We start from the raw sequence: 21,907 nt of genomic DNA, 5'->3' as shown, positions 1-21,907 counted from the left end.
CACTGCACAGACGGCTTTAAGGATTCACAGGGCAGACTGAAGCCAGGGTCAGCCCAGAACGGCTGTCTCTCGGGTTAATGCCGGTCAGGGAGGGTAGCCAGTTAGGAGGGTTTATTTCCTCAGGATCGGCTCCCCTGTGTCTGGCTCGGCTCCCCTGTGTCTGGCTCTGTCAAGCCCAGCAGGCTTAGAAGCAAAGGGGTGGAGCCCAATGACCCAGATCTGTGCAGTGGGGCAGGGGGTGGGCGGGACGGCAGAAGCAACCACCTGCACCTGCCCTGGAACCAGGAGGAGCCCCCTCGGAGACAGGAGGTGCCAGCAGGCCAATGTGAACATTTTATTCCATAAGGCGAAAAGGGGGACGCCCAAGGTGGGCCACTGAGACCTTCCTCCGGCAGAGGTGCACGCCAGGTTCTCGGGTCTGCCTCACCAGCGGGCTGGTTTGCAAGCAGGCCGTCATGGGTGCCGGGTGGAAGGCTTGAGAAGCGCAGAGGCCATGGGCAGGGAGGGGTTGCACGGGTGGATGGGTGGGCACTCGTGGGACTAGAGGTAGCAGGGCAGGTCCTTCTCGATCACCTATGGTGGGGAATATGAAGGTCAAAGTCTTCCTCTCCCCGCGCCCCCGCCCCTACCCGGGTCCTCGGAGTGCCACCTACCAGGGGCTCCTCCATGGGACCGTACCGCTTCACCACACACCCGTTCTTGTCGATGAGAAACTACGCGAATGGGGGCAGTGTCAGCAACAGGGAGATCATGGGGTAAAGGGACCGGGCACGGGGGCCAGAGGGGAACAGGGACAAGGGCAGGAGGAGGCACTGGACCTGGACACAGCCCTGTCCTGCTCCACCCGCCGTTATAACACAACCCTTACCTTGGTGAAGTTCCATTTGATTGCGCTGTAAAAGAAGAGCAGGGTCACCAGGGCTGCCCACCCACAGGCCCACCCTGCCCTCCTGGCCCCCTGACTCACTTCCCCAGGATGCCCCGCCCCTTGGGCTGGACTTTCATCCACTTCCACAGGGGGTGGGCGTCGTCCCCATTCACACAGACTTTGCTGAACATATCAAATTTGACGTTATAGCCGGCGGCGAACTCTTTAATCTCCGCGTTACTCCCTGGCTCCTGTGGCGACAGGGTGGTAAGGGTCACTGGCCTGGCAGCCCCCTCGGGTCCTCCTTCCCGCCTCACCCTACTTTCTGGAGCTGTAGCCCCCACCCCCCACCTCACAGATCCTTACCTCCTCCCTGTTCTGGGGTCCTGTGTTCCGCCCCACGCCCACCTCACCAGGCCTCTGCCGGCCCAGTGTCCCAGGCCACGCACCTGCCTCCCAAACTGGTTGCAGGGGAAGGCCAGGATCCGTAAACCACACTCAGCGTATCGGGCGTGCAGGTCGACGAGCTGAGTATAGTTTACCTCTGTCTTGCCTCATTGCGAGGCCACGTTGGTGACGATGCACACGAAGCCCCTGCAGACAAGGTCACAGGGCGAAGGTCAGGCCACGCTGCCCCCCTCCTCTGCCTGTCACCCTCGATCCCTTCCCGGCCGCGGGTACGCACCGGTACTTGTCCAGGCTCACCATGTGCCCGTCGATGTCCTTGGCAGAGAACTCATGCATGGAGCGGGCACAGCGCCAGTCCTCACGGGACGCGCACTGCAAGGCAAGGGGCACTGAGCGGCCGGGGTGCCCAACCCGGGGTCTGGGGGATCGGCACCCCAGGAAACCAGGGCCCCAGGGCAAGGTAAAGTAGACGTGCGTCCTCCCCCTTCTGCAGTGCTCACACCCCCGGCCAGCCCCACCCGGGCTGCAGGACACAGTGAAGCCCCCCAAATAGGTCGAGGGAGCCCTGGTGGCCTAGTGGTTAAGGGCTCATCTGCTAACCAAAAGGTTGGCAGTTTGAATCCACCAGGTGCTCCTTGGAAACCCTAGGGGGCAGTTGTACTCTGTCCTACAGGGTCACTGAGTCGAAATCGACTCGACCTCAAAGGGTTGGGGAGAGCTCGAGGCCCCACGGGAGTGGGGGCCTGGCCGCCCTGGCTCCCGCGCTGCACGCCACCTTCCGCCGAGGGCGCGCCCTTCTGCGCCTGCACGCGCGGGCCTTCCGCCCGCCCGGGGCTCCGCGCCTCCGCCCACCCCGGCCCCTGCCCCGGCGCTGCGGGGGACCGGCCACCGCGCGGCCCATGTCGGCCGGTGTCGGGTCGCGCCAGTGCCCTGCGAGCGCCACGCCCGGGGGACAAAGGGCCGGTGGCCAGGGCGCCCGGACTGTGACGCCACGGCCCCGGGGCCTGGGGACAGCGGGCGGGGGAGGGGCGCGCGGCCCGGCGCGCAGCGGTCGCGCTGATCCGCGTTCCCCGCCCTCGCGCCCGCGCCCGGGCCCTCGCCGCCCCTCGACCCCGGGAGGGCGACCCGGGCCCCAACTGCCCCCGGCTCGGCCCTCCACCCGGCCTCCTGCCGAGCGCCCCGACTGGGCCCAGCGCTCGGGCCCGGCCCGGCGGCCGCGGGGAAAGGGAGCCGGGGGTCCGGCCCGGGGACAGAGCCGACGGCCCCGGAGGCCCGCCCGACGGCCCGGCCCGGCCGCGCTCACCATGGTGCTGGCCAGGCCGGGCGCCGCGAAGGCTCCGCACAGCAGCGCCGGCTTCAGCAGGCGGCAGAGGCGGCTGAAGCTCATCGCGGCGACGCCGGGGAGCCCGCAGCAGCGGCTCCTCCCCTCGCCCAGCCGGCCAATGGACGCGCGCCACCGCCCCGCTCCGCCCCGCGCCCGGCCCCGCCCACAGGCGCTTTCATTGGCCGGTGCCGTGGTCGCCGCCAACGCGGGCCACGGCAGGCCAATAGGAGGCCGGGGTGAGGGGCGGACGGGGCGGACGGGGGCGGGGCCGGGGCCGCGGCCTTGTTGTTGTTGGCGACTGCGCATGCTCTTCGGGGGCCGGGCCCGCGTCCACGCAGGCGGCGTCCACGCAGGCGGCGTCTCGGAGGGTTGCGGACGGTTACGCGGGTGGCTCCCCGCAAGGCGGGCGGAACGGCTTACAGCCTGGGGGGCGCCCCGGGAAGCCGTGCGTGGGGCTCCCCCTCGCGGGAAGTCGCCTCCGCTCTGAAAACTTGTGTTTTTGATTCATTAATAAAATCAAGCAGAGTTGGGCCGCAGTCCTGCCGGGTGGGCTGGGGCCGCCTTCCCCCACTCGGGGCGGCGTGTCGCCGTGGATGCCCCCTTTCGCTGCTCCCCTGAGAAGCACGGGGTCGCCGGGCCCCGAGGACAGTTAAGAAACGTTGCGCGAACCTCAGGGGTCCCTGTCCCACCCCCACCCCCCAGGTAACACACCCCGACACGCAGGTACGACACGCAGGTACACGCTCAGAAAACTCGAAACACCTGGAGGGCTGTCTTCCCGTTCGCATTTCTAGCGCTGTCACCACGGTAGGCAGGTATTTACAAAGACACAAGGCCGTCTCGCTAGGCTCTGTTTTTCCAGGCGTTTCCCTAGCCGGGAGGCCCTCCTTCTTGGGGACTGAGTCACCAGGTTCCACTGCCCGCCGCCCCCGGGAAGAACACGTCTGTGACTGTCAGGTGGCGTCTGCTTTTTGCCCTGCTCTCCACTTCTCACCCTCTTTCCTGACCACCCCTCCCCACCCGCCTTGGACATTTCTGCAGGCTGGGCTAATTGGGGGAGCCTGTGAAAAGCGGAAACCCTCGTGCGGTAGCGGTTAGGTGCTACGGCTGCTACACAAAGGGTCGGAGTTCGAATCCTCCAGGCGCTCCTTGGAAACTCTATGGGGCAGTTCTACTCCGTCCTATAGGGTCCCTAGGAGTCCGAATCGACTCGACGGCACTGGTGGGGTTTGGGGCGGGTCCCTCCCTCCATCCCCGGGGTTGATCCCGGACCCTCTCCCAGGCCTGCCAGAAGACAGAACAGGGGAACTTTGATGCGAATGGAGCCGGGGACTCTGGGGTTGGGTCCCCCCAGTCCTGTGCTTGTGCAAGGGTCTCCATGTGGCCTCTCCCAGCTGGCTACAAGGGGCTGCATCCTTGGAATGGTTCTCGGCAGGGCAGCCCCATTGTCTCACTTCTCAGGAAGTCCCCCCCCATTTCCTCCCCTCCTTGTCAGCGCTGGGCAAAATGACCACACTGTGACTCTGTTGGTGCTCTCCAAGGCTCAGCTGTTTACAGTTCTGCTGGAGGTGTTCTTTGCAAGGTTGTTGTAAACACGTTCACCAGAATGTTAACTCAGCTTCCCCTGAACACCACCCTCAGGGAGCACAAGGTGGGGAGAATGTAGTGGCTTCCCTCCCAGTGTTCCTGACTTTGTGCCAGCTGTGATAAGGGCCCAGTGGGGAGGACAGAGTGGGCAGGACTGCTCTTGGCTGCTCCTGGGAACCACGCTTGAGGCTCCAGTCTCTGGTAGGGATTTGCATGTGGGGTTTCATGGCTTTCCTCAAGTGACCCCATTGTACAGCTGACAAAATGGAGTCTAGGGAAGCCCGAAGGCTCCAGAGAAGTTCCCGGGTGGTGGCCAGAAGGACAGTTCCTGTGTCCCCAGGGAGGAAGTGGAGCTGCCCACCAGCCGAGTCCTTCCCACCACCGAGTCCTTCCCACCAGCTCCAGGAAGGACTGGAATGGGGCCTGTACGTAGTCTCATTTCTTGTTTTGTTTTTCTAAATTTTATTGAGAGAAAATTCATGTGACCTAAAATTCATTATTTTAACCCTTTGAGCGTGTACGATTTCAGTGTTTTTACTATATTCACAATGTTGTGCAACCATCACCACGACCTAGTTCCAGAACATTCTTGTCAGTCCAGGAGAAACTCCGTAACCATTAGCAGTCACTACCCACCCGCTACCCCCTAAGCTCTAAAAAAAAAAATAGGCAACCACAAATCCACTTTCTGCCTCTGTGCTTGTCTGTTCTAGACATTTCGTGTAAGCAGAATCGTACAACATGTGATCCTTTGTATCTGGCTTCACTCACTGAGCCTCATGTTTCCAAACTTTGTCCATGTTGTAGCTTCGTTCCTTTTTACGGCTGAATAATATTCCATTTGGAGCCCTGTTGGTAAGCGTTTGGCTGCTAACCAAAAGGTCAGCAGTTGGAATCCACCAGCCGCTGCTTAGAAACCCTATGGGGCAGTTCTGTTCTGTCCTATAGGGTCACTATGAGTTGGAATAGACTCGATGGCAACGGGTTCACTTTTTTTAATATTCTGTTGTGTGGACAGACCACATTGTGTTCATACACTCATCTGTTAATGGACACTTGGGTTGTTTCCACCTTTTGGTATTGTGAATAGTGCTGCAGTGAGCATTGGTGCACGTTTTTCTGTGGACATACATTCTCGTTTCTCTTGGGTGGATGCCTAGGAGTGGAATTGCTGGGTCACGTGGTGTTAATGGATTGAATTGTGTCTCCCCAAAAAGTGTGTCACCTTGGCTAGGCCATGATTCCCAGTATTGTGTGATTGTCCACCATTTTGTCTTCTTCTGTGATTTTCCTATGTGTTGTAAATCCTGTCTCTGTGATGTTAATGAGGCAGGATTAGAGGCAGTTGTGTTAATGAGGCAGGACTCAATCTACAAAATTAGGTTGTGTCTTGAGTCAATCTTTCTGGAGGTATAAAAGATAGAATCCAGCAAAGAGGGGAACCTCATACCACCAAGAAAAAAGAACCAGGAGCATGCATCCATTGGACCCAGGGTCCTTGCGCTGAGACACTCCTAGACCAGGAGAAGCTGGATGACAAAGAACATCCCCCCCAGAACCAACAGAGAAATCCTTTCCCTGGAGCTGGTGCCCTGAATTTGAACTTCCAGCCTTGTAGACTGTGAGAATAAACTTCCATTTGTCAAAGACACCCACTTGCGGTATTTCTAGCAGCGCTAGATGACTAAAACACATGGTGACTCCATGTTTAGCCTTCGGAGGAATTGCCAGCCTATTTTCCTCAGCAGGCACCTATTCTACAATCCCACCAGCTGTGTGAGGGTCGTGGTGATCTCGGGACTCTGCCAACTAGTATGGCAGGGCAGGGAGTGTAGGGAGCTTGTGTGGACTGAGACCAGCTATTGAAGCAGCTGAGAGGTCACGTGCCACATGGCACATCCTCAATCATCTATCTGGCTTGGATTGTGGTCTGGCTGGAGGTGACCTCTTGGGCTCCCACATGCCCCTTCTCCCCTGTCTTCCCACCTCTTTCCCTATCTCTTACTTTGCCAGAAACCTCAAGACAACTCTAACTTCCACACCTTCCCACTGCCACAACCACTTGCACCCATCCCTACACCTGGCTCTCCACCCGTTGTTGGTTGCCGTTGAATCAGCTCCGACTCATGGTGATCTTATGTTCAACAGAACAAAACCGTGCCTGCTCCTGCCACCTCTTCACGACCCTTGCCGTGTCTGAGTTCATTGTTGGAGGTATTGTGTCAATCCGTCTCCCTGAGGGTTTCCCTTGCCCTTGTTGGCCCTCTACTTTCCTAAATATGATCTCCTTCTCCAGCAATTGGTCCCTCCTGATGACATGACCAAAGTTAGCTAGTCGACATCTCAGACAATATTCTGTGCTCCATGGGGTTTTCATTGGCTCATTTTTGGAAGTTTCTTCCTACTCTTAGTCTGGAAGCTCTGCAAAACTCTTGTCAGAATGACCGGGAGTGGTGTCTGACCTCCTCTAACTTCAGGGGAAGGAGAGTCAAGATCAACAGCCCAAGGCTGATTCCTGTGAGGCAGAGGTCGGGCATGCCTCCTCTCTCCGCCATCTTTCCCAATTTTGACACCACCCGTCCCTCCCACAGCACTCTGTACTTCTTTGCTGAGTTTGATAATTCATTGCAGTGGCCACACAGACCTCACAGATAATACTCATGATTATTAGGGAAGTAACAGGTTACAATTCAGGCTCAGGATACAGTTCTTCCACCAGGACGGCCTCTTCCGAGCCCTGCTCACAGGCACGCCTCTCCCTGCCCCTAGGCCTGTGCCCAAAGTCACTCAGCTTACTCTCTCCATGGGCCTGTAAGTCCACCATGCCATCTCCTGCTGCTGGGTCTCTGCTGCCTTTATGTTACAGCTCTCTCTCTCTCTGTCTCCTGGTTCCAGGAGCTTCTCAGCACAGGAATCCCAGATCCAAAGGACGCACTCTCCACTCCTGGCTGTTCTTCCGTAGTGGGGGTAGTATCGTCTCTCTGACCTCTGGGATGGCTCATTTCAAGCCCAGCAGGATGACAAACTGACCAATCCCCTTGGTGGGCCACAATTACCCTATCACACAGTCCTGCCCAATCACTTGGGTGGGAGTGACAAGACCACGGCTAGGAAGGCCACACGAAGTGATCCGTGGCAGCTGAAATACCAGTGGCATAGTTTCCAGCATCACAGCAACTTGCAACCACCACAGTTCGACAAACTGACAGACGGGTGGTGGTGGTCCCAACTGTTAGCACCTGTACTCTTGTCCTGGTGTTACCAGGTGGAAACCCCAGGATCTTACTCAGCATGGCTTATTTTGCCCAGTAAACAAGAGACCAAGGTGGGAGAACAAAAATGGCACCTTTGTTTTGTTGTACAAGGAAATGGGGTCCGTCAGTGCTTACTGCTGCCAAAACTGGTCCCCAGGGGTGGGCAGGCAGGTTACTTTTAAAGGTTTTGCCAGTAGGGAGTTCATACAAGTTACATTGACAACATCCTTCATCATACCACGCAGGCGCATGGGGTTTACATGGAACCTCCCTGTAAAAGCAGGATTCAGATGCAAAGCTCAGGGGGAGGGGAGCCTAGCAAAGGAAAAAATGATTTTGAAATACAACACTGTAGGGGAGGGAGCCAGGTAAAGAGTAAAGCACTGTCCTAGTCGTCTAGTGCTGCTGTAACAGAAATACCACAAGTGGGTGGCTTTAACAAAGAGAAATTTATTCTCTCACAGTCTAGTAGGTCACAAGTCCAAATTCAGGGTGTCAGCTTCAGGGCACAGCTTTCTCTCTCTCTGGGCTCTGGAGGAAGGTCCTTCTTGTCAATATTCCCCGGGACTAGGAGCTTCTCTGCGCAGGAACCCTGGGTCCAAAGGACACATTCTGCTCCTGGCACTGCTCTCTTGATGGTATGAGGTCCCCAACTCTCTACTTGCTTCCCTTTCCTTTTATCTCTTGAGAAATAAAAGGTGGTGCAGGCCACACCCCAGGGAAACTCCCTTTAGATTGGCTCAGGGATGTGACCTGGTAAGGGTGTTCCGATCCCACCCTAAACCTCTTTAACATAAAATTAAAATCACAAAATGGAGGACAACCACAGAGTACTGGGAATCATGGCCTAACCAAGTTGATACACACATTTTTGGGGGACATAATTCAATCCGTGACAAGCACTGTGGGGGTTCTGCCTTACTGGGGCTGCCATGACAAAGTACCGCCAACCAGGCGACTTAAAACAACAGCGCTTGATTCTCGCACAGCTCTGGAGACCAGAAGTCCAAAATCCAGGGCTAAGCTCCCTCTGAAAGCTCTAGGGGAGGAGCCTTCCTCGTCTCTTCCAGCTTCTGGCAATTGCCAGCAACCCTTGGCATTCCTTGACTTCCGCAGGGCCATCTTCCCTCTGAGTCTGTCTGTCTGTGTCTTTTCTCATAAGGACACCAGTCACTGGGTTAGGCTCCACCATACTCAAGTATGGCCTCATCTGAACTTGATCATATCTACAAAGACCCTGTGTCCAAACAAGGTCACGGTCGCAGGTACTGGGGGTGGTTACAATTTGACATATCTTTTGGGGGGATACAATTCAACCCCCGCACCATCCATGTCACCCAGCTCCCAGCTAAGACCACCCCTCACTTGCACCCAAGCCCTCTGGCTCACCCAGGGCTCCAGCAGTCCTCACCCCTCCCTGTGGATTTCTCCCTCTAGAGTGGAGTCCCTGGGTGGTGCAGTTAATGCACTCAGCCACTAACAGAAAGTTTGGGGGTTCGAGTCTACCCAGAGGTGCCTTGGAAGAAAGGCATCTGAAAAATCAACCACTGAAAACCTGTGGAGCACAGTTGTTCTCTGACACACATGGGGTCACCATGACTCAGGGGCGACTCCACAGAAGCTTTTTTTTTTTTTTTTTTAACTGGGTCATCACCCCAGCACATAAAACTCTATTTCCCCCATCTTCACTCCTCCTGCTCCAGCATCACTCCCTGCTGTCCCCCTTTGTAGCCGTGTTTCCCCTTCCTGTCCTGGCAGAGTCCTATCCAGCCAGCCCCAGGGTCTGCTTTGGTCAGAGTCACAGGGCCACTCAGCCAAGCCCCACTTGCTCCATCTCAGGCCTCCAAGGGCTTGGCAGCTCAACAGCTGTCTTAGTCATCTATTGCTGCTATAACAGAAATACCACAAGTGAATGGCTTTAACAAAGAGAAATTTATTCTCTGACAGTCTAGGAGGCTAGAAGTCTGAATTCAGGGTGTCAACTCCAGGGGAAGTCTTCCTCTTTCTGTCGGCTCTGGAGAAAGGTCTTTGAGATCAGTCTTCCCTTGGCCTGGGAGCTTCTCAGCGCAGCAGCCCCCCAGGGGCTCTCCTTGCTTGGTGGTGTGAGATCTCTCTGTGGCTCTGCTCTTCCCTCTTTTATATCTCAAAAGAGATTGACTCAGAATACGACCTTACCTTGTAGATTGGGTCCTGCCTCATTAACATAACAGCCTCTAATCCTGCCTCATTAACATCACAGACTTTAGGATTTACAACACATAGGATAATCACATCAGATCACAAAACCGTGGACAACCACACAACACTGAGAATCCTGGCCTATCCAAATTGACACACATTTTGGGGCCAGGGACATATGAAGGTCTCTCCCTCCTCCTGGAGACACCACCTTCCCCTGGCTCCAGGGCACCTGGCAACCTCCTCCCTTGTTTGCTTGTCTCCTTTATTTTATTTAATGAGCACTTAGGTAACTCAGGAGCCCTGGTGGTACAGTGGTTAAGAGCTCAGCTGCTAACCAAAAGGTTGGCAGTTCGAATCCACCAACTAGTCCTTGGAAACCTTATGGGACAGTTCTACTCTGTTCTATAGATTCGACTTGACGGTTGTGGATTCGGTTTTGGGTTGCTAACTCAGGTGATGCAGGTCTAAGCAGTCTGCAATTATCGGCCATTACCGCCCAATGAAAGCAGCCCTGTTGGTGCAAGCGTTAAGCGCTTGGCCGATAACTGAAAGATCAGCGGTTCGAACCCACCCAGGGACTCACTGGAGAAAGACCTGATGATCTACTTCCGTAAAGATTACAGCCTAACCCCTAGAGTACAGCCCTCCGGACACCCTTGTAACTCAGTACTGAAGCCACTCCTGAAATTCACCCTTCAGCCAAAGAGTAGACAGGTCTATAAAATAAACAATAATAACACACGCGAGGACCGTGCTTTGTAGTTTAATAATGTATACAAGACTAAAGGGTCCGCACAAGCCCAAAAGCGAAGGCAGGAAGGGACAGGAAAAGTAGACAAATGGAAACGGGGAACCTGGGGTAGAGAAGGGGGCAGTGTTGACACATTGAGGGGTTGGCAACCAATGTCACAAGACAATGTGTATTTATTGTTTAATGAGAAGCCTATTTGCTCTGTAAACTTCTACCTAAAGTACAAAAAAAAAAAAAAAAGCCTAGAAAACCGCACGTGGTGGCTATGAGTCAGAATCTACTGACAGCGCCTAACAACAACAGTTACCCGATGAAGTGAGTACTGTACCATGGGCCGAGGAGGGGTGCTGAGGCACAGGGAGGTGAAGCCACGGGCCTGAGAGCACACAGTCAAGTCGCAGTCCCAGAGGCTCCCGTGACTCTCATCCCTGACCCCTCCTTCTGCTCCATTCTCACACCCAGTGACCCTGCTCAGGCCACAGGGTCCTCCCCCTCAGCACTGCTGCCTTCCCTGGGGTGGGGGCCGTCCTGGGCACTGCAGCGTGTTGAGCAACATCCCTGGCCTCCACCCACTTGGTACCAGTAGCACCCCATTCAGTTGCAACAACAAATGTTCCCTGAGGTTGCCAAGTGTCCCCTGGGGGCAGAAACGCCCAGGACGAGAACCTCGACTCTGAACTCCCCTGCTCCCCGGTGCACACTCCGAGCCAGCCACACTCACCTCCTGGATGCCAACACACCAGGCCAGTCCTGCCTCAGGGGCTTTGCACGGGCTTTTAACGTCTGCCCGGTACACCCTCCCCCAGACACCTGCGTGGCTCCCTCCCTCTTCTCCTTCGAGTTTTTGCTTAAATCTCTCCTCCCTGCCTTCCCTGACCTCTGCCTTCAATGCTGCAAGCTTTCTCATCCGCCATCTCCTTTACCCTGGTCTGCTTTTTTCATAGCAGTATCAGCTTCAGACATATTTTATCATTCACATGTTATGTTCAGTGCTTGTGATCCTGTGTCCCCTGGAACATCAGGGACTCCTGGTCTGTTTTATTCACTATCTCTGTGTTTCTTGGGTCCCTGGGTGGTGCAGTCTGCACTTGGCTCCTAATCTAAAGGTTGGCAGTTTGCACCCACTCAGTGATGCTGCAGAAGAAAGGCCTGGCCACCTGCTTCAGTAAAAGCTGAACCAAACCATTGCTGCTGAGTCGATTCCGACTCAGAGGGACGCTATAGGACAGAGTAGAACTGCTCCATACGGAGACCTGGTGGTGCAGTGCTTAAAGAGTTTGGCTGCTAATCAGAAAGTTGCTAGTTTGAATCCATCTGCCACTCCTTGGAAACCCTATGGTTGGACACGACAGCAGTATTTTTTTAATAGGATTTCCAAGGCCGTGATCTTTACGGAAGCAGACTGCCACATCTTTTTCCTGCACAGCTGCTGGTGAGTTCCGAATGACCTTTCTGTTAGCAGCTGGGTGCTTAACTACTGAGCCGCCGGGGCTCCTTTGGTAAAGGCCAAGAAAGCCCTGTTGAACAGTTCTCCTCTGTAACATGTGTGCTGCCAGGTGGAGACCCCAGGTTCTGCTTGGTGTGACTTGCTGCAGCCAATAAACAAGAGGCCAAGGTGGGAGATGAGAAAGATGCCTTTATTTCATTGCTCAAGGATAGGAGCCATGGGGGCTGCTGCCTCCAAGACTGCTCCCAGGCAGCTTGGGGAGGTGGGCTTTTATACAAAGCAGACAAGGAAATGCAAATTTATTATGAATATTCAGGATTGACCTTCACACAGGCGTTCAGAGTTTGGGGATGACTATGCATTTTCTCTAGACAGGGTTCCATTCTCCGGAATGGAGGAAGAGGTTGATTTTCTTCTACTAGGATGTTAAGTCTCCCCCCAGAGGCGGATTGAGGCCATCTATGGCCCGTTCTGTGGTTATCTTGTCAAGGACAGTTTCAGAATTTGCAGCTTATTCTGCTCGCTGTAGGACGATAAGCCAGAGCAGGTGTTTGTCTCTTAGATGGGTTGGGCTCTGAGGTTGTCTGCCTCACATGGGGCCACCTAGCCGGACCCAATTCTACACCAACAGGTTTCGGTGCTCTTTAGCGACTGAATGGAATGAATCGCTGAATAAGTTACTGATCACCTTCAGTGTGGCAGGCGCGGGGCTGGGCGAGCCTCCTTGATGAGCTCGGGGGCTTGATGTGGAGGTCTGTCAAGACCCACTAGGTCTGGGGGCCATGGGGCACCCAGGCGGAGGCCGGACCGAGAGCCAGGGGAGAGGGCCAGGTTGAAGCGGAGGTGGGAGGCTTTGCCAGGCTCTTCCCAAACACGACCATCTTTTTAGATCCTCACTTAACCCTCTAAAACAGGGGCATTTATTATTTCCATTATAAAGACGGGGAAACTGAGTCTCGGGCGGAGCCCTGGAGCCACCATGCGGAGAGGACCCCAGACACTTGGACGCACACATATTTGTGGAGCGCTTTCTAGACTACCCGACTGTCCCCGAGAGCCTAGCAGGCCCCCGAGCCCGTCCGGGCCTCCGTTTCCCTATCTGTACCCGGCCTCTCCCTCGCGAGATTCTAAACAGCCGCCCGACAGCTGGGCGTTGAGCGGAAACTACAACTCCCGAGAGGCCTTGCGGCTCAAGCATCGCGAGAACTGCAGGCGGTGGTGGGCGGTGATATTTGCAAGTCTCTGTTAGGGAGCAGCCAAACACCGCTTTCGGAAGGTTCGGGCTGCCCTCGGACCTGCCGGTTCCAGAGGTCGGTGCTTTCAGGCGTTCGCTGAGGCCAGCCCTGCACGGAGTGGACTAGGGGTGGCTTAGCGCAGGCGCAGTGCGCGCGGGTCCTGACTGGCGCAGGCGCAGCGCGTCGACTCCGAGAAGAGAAGCAGCCATGGACGACGAGGAGGAGACGTACCGGCTGTGGAAGATCCGCAAGACCATCATGCAGGTGAGGAGCGCGGGGCGGGGGGATGCCCCTGTTTAGAGAATGGGGTCAGGGAGGGCCTACCTGCGCCAGGTGAGCCGAGCGCGCAACGGTCTGGTGGTTCCTGGAGGTGGGAAGGAGCGTGGCGTCTCCCCCTCCCTCAGCCCCTGTGGCTGGATCGGGGGGTCCCCAAGGCCACCCCAGGCCCTCGTTGCTGGGTCTGCCCCAGGGGCGCTGCCTTATGTGCCCCGAGCTCAGCGGCGGGACACCTGCTTTGGGGCGGGCAGGGCGAGGGTCACAGTACGCCGAGGTTGGGGTCTTCCAGAGGACTGAGGGACCCCACAGACCAGCGGCCGAGGGGAGAAGCTGAGAGGTCCCGGGGGGGGGTCGGGTGTGGGCGGGAGTTGGGGTTGGGGAGTGTGAAGGGCTAGAGAAGGAGGTGACAAGTGGCGACAAAGAACGGGGGCATTCTTGGAGGGCCCCTGCTCCGCCCCAGTCACGAGCTGCACTTTTTGTTGCTTTATCCTGAACCTGAGGAGCAGGGCGGGTTGTGATTGGGAAGCGGCGGCAGAGCTGGGGTTTGAGCTCGGGGGTGTTGAGTCCAGAGCCGGTGCCGTGAGGTCCGGAGCAGATGAAGACAGAGCTGGGAGGGGACGTCCTGGGCAGACCGTCCCTGAAGGCCAGTAATTGTGGATCTCACCCCAGAAATCAGGGCTATTTGAGCAGATGGTTCTAGAAAAGGACCTAGATGGAGAAAGGGAAGGTCAGGGCTGTGAGCTAGTCCTGATCTCCTCCCCGGTCCCTCTGTGAAGTTCCCCGGCAGCTTCATTCTCTCTCCTGAGTGCCTGCCCACACTAGGGTCTCAGCCTGAAGTCGCAGCTATTCTGGCCTCCGTCTTCAGGGTGGCTTTGCAAAGGGGTTGAGAGGCTGGGCTCATCTGCTCAGGTGTAGGCCTGGCAGGACTCCCAGGGGCCAGGTGGTCTTGGTCTAGATCCTTGCCTCCTGGGCCACAGTTGGAGGTTGCCAACAAGGCGCAAATCACAGCCAGGCACTAGAGCCACGCTTTACTCACACCGATGAGACAGCACAGTCAGCTTCAGCTGTGGTCTCCAGTCTCCATGGCCAGTGAGTCCCCTCATAGCCAGTACAGAGCACATGTCCGACACGCACTCCTCTTGTGCTGCAACTGAGAGACCCCGTTTCCTGTTCTCCAAGAACAGTTGGGTTGGCCAGGTGCTATAAGGAAATTCTGGTGGCCTGCGTAGTGGTTAAATGCTACCTTGGCAGTTCAAATCAACCAGGCACTCCTTGGAAACTCTATGAGGCAGTTCTACTCTGTCCTAGAGGGTCACTATGGGTCAGAATCAACTTGACAGCAATGGGTTTGGTTTTTTGTTTGTTTGTTTGCATGAACAGCAACAGAGAAAGTTAGAGTGTGCCCAGAACTGGGAGGGAGGCTCCCCTGATGAGGAAGAGAAACTGGGAGGGAGGGAGAGAGAGACCCAGTTACAGTCTCCTTATCAGGGAATGCTCTGGGCCCATGGCCTCTGCTTAAGCAGCCCAGGAAGCAGGCATGAAATCAGCCTGTCTCCCCACAGGGGCTCACACTGGTCCCAGCCCATGGGGTGGCCATGGGATTAGAGGGTGACCGTGTTCATCCACTTCACTATGACTTCTCTGTCCTGTCTCCCTGACTGGCCTAAGGCTGGTGGCTGAGGTGTGCCCACCCTGTGTCCTCCACAGCCAGCATTTGAATCGCTGCGACCATGCCTGACACCAGGGTGTGTGCACTCAGGCATGCTGTGGCTCTCCTCACCCTGAGGTCCTGGGCCCTTCTCTCTGCAGTTGTGTCACGACCGTGGTTACCTGGTGACGCAGGACGAGCTGGACCAGACGCTAGAGGAGTTCAAAGCCCAGTTTGGAGACAAACCGAGTGAAGGGCGGCCACGGCGCACGGACCTCACCGTGCTGGTGGCCCACAATGATGACCCCACTGACCAGATGTTCGTCTTCTTCCCAGGTGAGGGCCCTGGTGGGTGTACACAGCTTCCCATCCCTGAGGTTCCTGAGGGATCCCCAAAGGACCACGTTTCTGGTGGGGTTGTTGGAGCACCTACTTAGGTGCAGCTTCTAGCATCTGCCTGTGTGTGGCCCTCCAACCCAGACTGGGGAGAGAGCTCCCTGCCTCTCCACGCTGTGCTGTTGACCTCTGACCCCTCTGACAGTCTCTTCACGTACCCACCACCTGCTCCAGTTTCCCTCTGATCAGTCGCTTCTGTCTCCCTTGACTGTGTCCTTGCTGTGTCCTCCCAGCAGGACTCTCCCAGAGGCATCCCGCCTAGGCCCTTGCTCCCTCCTGACTGCTTCCTCCTGTCTGCTCCCTCCTGTCTGTTCCCTCCTGACAGCTCTTTCCTGTCCTGCTGCCCACCTCCTGGGATGGCGTTCCAGCCTCCTGGCCTAGCAGCCAGGCTCCCTCCACATGAGCTCAGCTCCCTGCTTCCGCTCTTCCTGCACCTCTGAGTGCCCCCCCCCCTTTCCCAGCAGAACTCAGCTCCCCTCCTCCTGTGTGCCCACCACACCAGCTGTCTGCATCCTAGTTCTGGGGTGACAGTATACGGGGACCCTCAGCAGCACTGTGGGTCTCAGGCTTCTGCCCTCAGTCTAGCCGAGCAGTGGAGGCCAGTGTCAGAGACATTGAGTCTGACCTTTGGGAGGCACCCTGGCTCTGCCCTGGACAGCCACCTGGTGCCAGAGAGAGAAGGAGCTCTGCCTTCCAGAGCATCGAAGGCGCCTTTGGTCCCAGAAGCCTCTGCAATGAGCCAGGAAGGACAAGAATTCACCCCACACCTTCCCCAGGCCCTGTTTCTAGTCACCGAGTCACACACCCACCAGTCTCTCCAGGCAGGGCCTCAGCAGTGGCCCTCCACAGCAGCTCGGAAGATAAAACTTCAAAACGCTGCTGTGCGATTTTTTTTTTTTAATCATTTTTCTCATTTTTTATTGTCGTACAGATATTTGCCATATGACATCGTTCACGCGTGTAATCCAGTGATGTCAGTCACTTTGTGTTTTGTGCCTTGCGCCAGTAGTCAGTCGTTAAGTAATTGTTGCTACGTTTTCAGTCACCTTAAACAGAAAGTCACTGCTTCCTACACAGCGACTCCTCTTTCCCACTTCCTCCTACCCCTCCGCACCGCTAACAGAACTGTGGTCTCTACACCTTTGTCTATGACCTTGTCATTTTATCCCTAATGTGGGGGAGTCTAGGGGAAACCCTGGTGGTGGAGTGGTTAAGAGCTATGCCTGCTAACCAAAAGGTCAGCAGTTGGAATCTACCATCTGCTCCTTGGAAACCCTGTGGGGCAGTTCTCTGCCCTGTAGGGTCGCCATGAGTTGGAATCGACTCGATGGCAGTGGGTTTTTTCGGGGAGTTTCATACCGTCCTCTGCGGTTCGGGCTTGTTGTGGTTGGGAAGGGGCAGGTGCTTGAGTAGTGTTTCTTTCTGTGTTTATGCCACATTGTGATGGTCATTGGGTGGTTTCCACACTAGTGAATAGTGAGTGCTGCCCTGAACACGGGCGCATATGTCTGTCTGAGTCATGGCTTTCAATCTCCTGGGTGTGTACCTAGGAATGGAATTTCTGGGTCCCACGTTGGCTCTACATTTTCACTTTTTGAGGAACCACCAGGTTGTTTTCCCTCACGGCTGCACCCTTCTGCGTCCTCACCAGCAATCTCTCCACATCCTCGTTTTGCGTTTAGCCATCCTAGTGGGACCAAGTTTTGGGTTTAGTGGGAGCAAAGTGAGCTCCCGTGCTCATTGGCTATTCGGGGGTCTTGTTTGTTGAACCATCTATGCAGATTCTTTGCCCCTGTATCGTTTGGGTTATTGGGTTTTCTGTTAAGTTGTAGGAGTTCTTTACATATTCCAGGTGTTAAATTCTTATCTAGTGTGTGGCTCCCAGAAACTTCCTCCTAGTCCGTAGGTTGTCTCTTCATTTTGTTTTTAAAGTTTTTTGTTGAACCAAAGCTTCCATTTTGATAAAATTCAACGTAACTACTTTGTCTTTTTTGTCCATGGTGCCATTGGCATCAGATCTAAGACTGCGATTAAAAAGCCGCGCCCTGTGTTCTCCTTTAGAAGTTTTAGCTCTTGCACTTAGGTCGTTTGTTCTGAGTTAATTTTCGTGAGAGGTGAGGGCAGCTTCGTTGTTTTGCGGTGGAAATCTTTCTGTACATGACCAAGGAGTAAAGAGACACTTCCTTCCCCCTTGTGTAGCCTTGGTAAGAATCAGTTGACTGCCGACGGGTGCGTTTGGTCCTGGACTCTTGAGTTTGGCTCCGTTGGGCTGTGTCTGTGCCACATGCTGCTTGCTGCCCCTGCGTTGGGGAGTCTGCTCCTCACCAAGCCTTGGGTGGTGTCCCTTCATCCTCTGCAGAGCCAGCCCTGTGCCTGCCCTCCTGTGGACTCTCAGAGTGTCCTGGGTGGCACGAATTTTGGGAGGCCCCTGTGCAGCCCAGTTCTCTTCCATAACTGGGCCTCTTAGGCCTGGTGGGATCAGGCCTCCATGGAGCTCCCAGGTGACGGAGCAGCCAGCCCACCAGCCCCATGTTTATTTATTATTCCCACACGAGAAAACTGAGGCCCTTGTGTGTGGGAGGGGCACATTAGAGGGGAGGCAGGTGGGGCTGCCTCCGTGGTTGAGCCCCTCGCTCCCTTGCTCCCTGGCAGAGGAGCCCAAGGTGGGCATCAAGACCATCAAGGTGTACTGCCAGCGCATGCAGGAGGAGAACATCACTCGTGCCCTCATCGTGGTGCAGCAGGGAATGACACCCTCCGCTAAGCAGGTGGGCACCCGCGAGGCAGGGCGGGCCCGGGGCCGGCGGGGAGGGGGCAGGGCCAGCAGGCAGGGTAGGGGGGTGCACGGGCCTGTGCAGGAAGAGGTCGTGTGTTTGTGAGAGAGCCCTGACCGCTTCCCCTTTGGTTCTGCCGCTGAGCACGGTGCCTCACTTCCCTTCCTGCCACTCCTTCCCTTGGCCCCCTCCCCCGTACAGCGCCCTGTACGCCCAGCCCTGCTGGGTTTCACCCAGGGCACCCCCCACCCCGGCTGGGAAGGAAGGCTGCACATGTTTTGCCTAGGGTCCTGGGAGGATGTTGGATGGGTCCTGGGTGACCCATAGAGCAAGTCACCGTCTGGGTTCCTTCAGTCAGACGGGAGTGAACGAGGCTGATAGGTGGGTACAGGGACAGTACCAGCCATTTTCTCCTGGGCGTCGGGGTTTAAGCTGTCACATGGAGCGAGTCTTCACGGCACCCTGGGGGGCAGTTGGGCAGGGCTGACTGTGCTGGAGCCCCTGCCTGCCATCGGTTCACAATATGGGTTCCCACACAGCCTCATGGCTGTTTCCCTGGTATATGATGTGGAGGCCCTCCCAGGGGCAGGGGGGACACAGAATAGGGGCTGTGTCCACAGTTCCTAGCCCAGGGACTGGGGACGTACTCCCCTCAGCTCCCCCCCGCCCCCAGCATCTCCTACCCAGTTCTGGTCAGGCTGGGGGTATACTCCCCAGCCCCCCTGAGTGCCGTCTCCCCGCAGTCCCTGGTCGACATGGCCCCCAAGTACATCCTGGAGCAGTTCCTACAGCAGGAGCTTCTCATCAACATTACGGAGCATGAGGTGAGCATCTACGTGGCTGTGGGGGCAGGGACATGGGGACAGCACCCGGCCTGCCCACCTGTGGACCCCATGAGTGACCAGGAGACAGGGCTGTGGAGATGAGGACACAGGGACAGCACCTGGCCTGCCTGCTCGTGAACCTGTGAGCGACTACGAAACAGGGAGGCCCTACCCAGGAGGAGCTGGGCTGGGGGGTTGGGTGGAGTTCCCAGCTCTTCCCGTGTACAGGGCAGCTCCTGGGGGGCAGGTCTGGGGGCTGGGCGCCCCTGGAGAAGGTGTGGGACCCTATGGGGAAGAGAACAGAGACGTGGTTCTGAGCATGGTCCTGGGCCAGAAGCCTGGGTGTCCCAGGACCAGCGGGTCCATTCTGGTGCCATGGTGGTGGCTCTTCTCTTTGCAGCTGGTGCCCGAGCACGTTGTCATGACCAAGGAAGAGGTGACGGAGCTGCTGGCCCGATAGTATCCTTTCTGGATCCCCCTTGGCCTTGTCCCTTTCCCCTGTCCCATCTGCCCCATGCTTCCTGTCCTCTCCCCCAGACATCCATGTAGCTTTTTCCTGACTACACCTCCCAGTAAATTGCGGGAGAACCAGCTGCCCAGGATCCAGGCCGGAGACCCAGTGGCACGGTACTTTGGGATAAAGCGTGGCCAGGTGAGATCAGCGCCTTCCCAGGACCGAGAGGGATGGGACCCTCAGGGATGGGGCCAGGAGCAGGAACCTGAGAGGTGGCCACCCGAGGAGGAGAGGACCATGCCACCTGGTCCCTGCGGCTCCTCCCCTGGCCGACCCCCTCCTTGGAGAGCCTGAGGCCTGGGGGAACCGTTCATGGGGGACCCTCCACCCTGTGTGCCCGAAGCCCCTGCACTGACTGTACACCTCCCATCTGCAGGTGGTGAAGATCATCCGGCCCAGTGAGACGGCGGGCAGGTACATCACCTACCGGCTCGTGCAGTAGTGGTCACGCCCGCAGGTGAGGGCTCCATTCAGAGGGAGTGGGTAGAAGCAGAGGCTGGGAGGGGTGTTGCAGAGACAGGGTATGTCTGAACTGCTCCCTGTATACCACCCCCCACCCCACCCTCGTGGCCTACCCAGGTGCCTGAGGCCACTGGGTCTAAAGGAGGTGTCATAATGCACACCTGCCTTGGCTTCCCCCGGCTCCCGTCCACCACTCACCCACTCAGGTGAGACAAGCCTTTGAGAGGTCTGAGAACCTAGGGACTTGGGAGAAGGTTTCAGTGTCTCCGCCTTGAGCAGTACCTGCACTGCAAGACCCCGCTCTGGCAAACCCCACTTCGCTTTGGGTGCCAGCTTCTCCATCTTCCAGGAGCCCCACCCCCTGGGGACCTTGACATCACCAAGTCCTACAGCACCGCGTCAAGGCAAGGCAGCCACCGTAGACCAGAGCCTGGCCGCTCTGCCTTGTGGCCTGCGTCTGTGTACTGGGCGCCCACCACCGGCTTGCAGGCCAACTCAGTGCCTGCACTGCCCTGTCCCAGGCCCCACCCCTAGCTCATCACCATTTGCAGAGCAGGCCTGGACCTATCGGGGCAGAGTGTCTGGCCCCAGAGTGCCCACCCACAGGGTCAATCTCTTACCTCCACCCAGCCTCAGAGATGGATGGACTGTGAGGACCAGCACCCTCAGGACACCACCCAGGATGAGGACGGCATGTCCTGGCTAGTGACGCACAGTGTCCGCATGGCAGGTCCTTGGAGCCTGGTGGGCATCAGTGCTGACGTGGGCAGATCCACATCGGCTACTGCCATAGGAGGGCAAGAGGGGCTGCGAGGACCCAGCCCTGGGCAGCCAACGTCCCAGGAGAGTCTGGGTCCTCCAGCTTCCTCGGCTCCAGGTGTCCCATGCCTGCAGCCTGAGCTCCCCTCTCATTTGTTTCTGTGTGCTCGGAGCTCAGCCAGGGATGAGGTTAAGAGCATTTTGAGTTGTGAGTACTGAGCAATAAAAGGTCTTTCGAGTAACTAACTACGTCTGCATGTTTTAGAAGTTTAAGCAGGATGGCAGGGTTACAGCGTTGGCCCCCGTGACCAGGGTCTCTGCAGCATAGTTTAATCATCCCCTCTCATCTTGAGTGCTCTGTTGTCACAGCCATGCTCCCAAGTCGCCACCAAGGGTCACTGCTCTCACCTTCTGGGTCTTTCCAGTGCGTCTTTATGCCAATGCAGTGAGCAGGAGTCTGCTTTCTTCCTCACTTCCTCCCCTCTCTTGCACAAAGGCCCCCACAGGGAGCTGCCAGATGGGGTCCTACAGGGAAGGATTGTTCCTGAAGCGGTTACTGCCAGCAAGCAGTCCTGAGGGCGTCACCATCCTGCCCGCTCCCCTCCTCAGCTGTTCACCCCTCTGTGTAATGAGAGCAGCTGGTTGTCTCGGCCTTCTGTTCCCACTGGTCTGTGCTGGGTGGGGCCGCTTCCTGTATTGGCTGTCTTCTCTCGACCACGGTCGGTCATGCGGGGGGATGACAGCACACCACTGCCCTTTGCCCTGCTGGAATGTGACTGCCCTGTGTAAGTTTTCATTTTCCTTACATTTGATTGTTTCTTTGAGGTGAAGTTAACAAAGCTAACATCTTAGAGTGTACAATCCAGTGGCTTCAGCAGGTGCACCTCAATCCAGTTCCAGGACATTCCATCACCCTGAACAGAGACTCAGTGCCCCCTAAGCAGTGTCCCCATTCCGCTCCCCCCTCCCCACGCCTGGCAACCACTGCTCCACGCTGCTCTCAGGACTTGCCCGCTGTGGACATCTCATATCACCAGGATGAGACACCCCCTGGGTTTTGTGTCTGGCTTCTCTCATTTTTCCAGGGTTCATCTGCTTCATTAGGGTGTATGAGAGCTTCAGTCCTTTGAGTGGCTGAGCAACACGTCATCCTGTGGGTGGACCGCCTGTGTCTGTCCAGCATCTGTGGATGGGCACAT

At 56.7% G+C, this 21,907-nt stretch overlaps 2 protein-coding genes across 3 annotated transcripts; one reads left to right on the top strand and one right to left on the bottom strand.

The window, feature by feature from the left end:
* Positions 1-321: 321 nt before the first annotated feature.
* Positions 322-2,673, bottom strand: GPX4 (glutathione peroxidase 4). Of its 2 annotated transcripts, none has more exons than XM_064280080.1 (7): positions 2,580-2,673; positions 1,554-1,648; positions 1,318-1,462; positions 968-1,119; positions 864-893; positions 654-730; positions 322-573 (listed from the first exon to the last, which is right to left on the bottom strand). In XM_064280080.1, the coding sequence occupies exons 1-7, from the start codon at positions 2,661-2,663 to the stop codon at positions 335-337; spliced, it is 822 nt and encodes a 273-aa protein (XP_064136150.1). In that variant the 5' UTR covers positions 2,664-2,673; the 3' UTR covers positions 322-334. The 2 variants fall into 2 exon arrangements, with proteins under 2 accessions (XP_064136150.1, XP_064136149.1); XM_064280079.1 differs by having other exon boundaries at positions 654-713; positions 869-893.
* A 10,512-nt stretch (positions 2,674-13,185) lies between these two features.
* POLR2E (RNA polymerase II, I and III subunit E) lies at positions 13,186-20,954 on the top strand. Its single transcript, XM_064280071.1, has 8 exons — positions 13,186-13,319; positions 15,141-15,315; positions 18,028-18,143; positions 18,893-18,973; positions 19,374-19,432; positions 19,547-19,625; positions 19,864-19,944; positions 20,580-20,954. The coding sequence occupies exons 1-7, from the start codon at positions 13,263-13,265 to the stop codon at positions 19,927-19,929; spliced, it is 633 nt and encodes a 210-aa protein (XP_064136141.1). The 5' UTR covers positions 13,186-13,262; the 3' UTR covers positions 19,930-19,944; positions 20,580-20,954.
* Positions 20,955-21,907: the final 953 nt, after the last annotated feature.

Source organism: Loxodonta africana, chromosome 3 (genome assembly GCF_030014295.1).
Source record: "Loxodonta africana isolate mLoxAfr1 chromosome 3, mLoxAfr1.hap2, whole genome shotgun sequence".
Lineage (NCBI taxonomy): Eukaryota > Metazoa > Chordata > Mammalia > Proboscidea > Elephantidae > Loxodonta > Loxodonta africana.
This window is presented reverse-complemented; position numbering and strand designations above follow the sequence as displayed.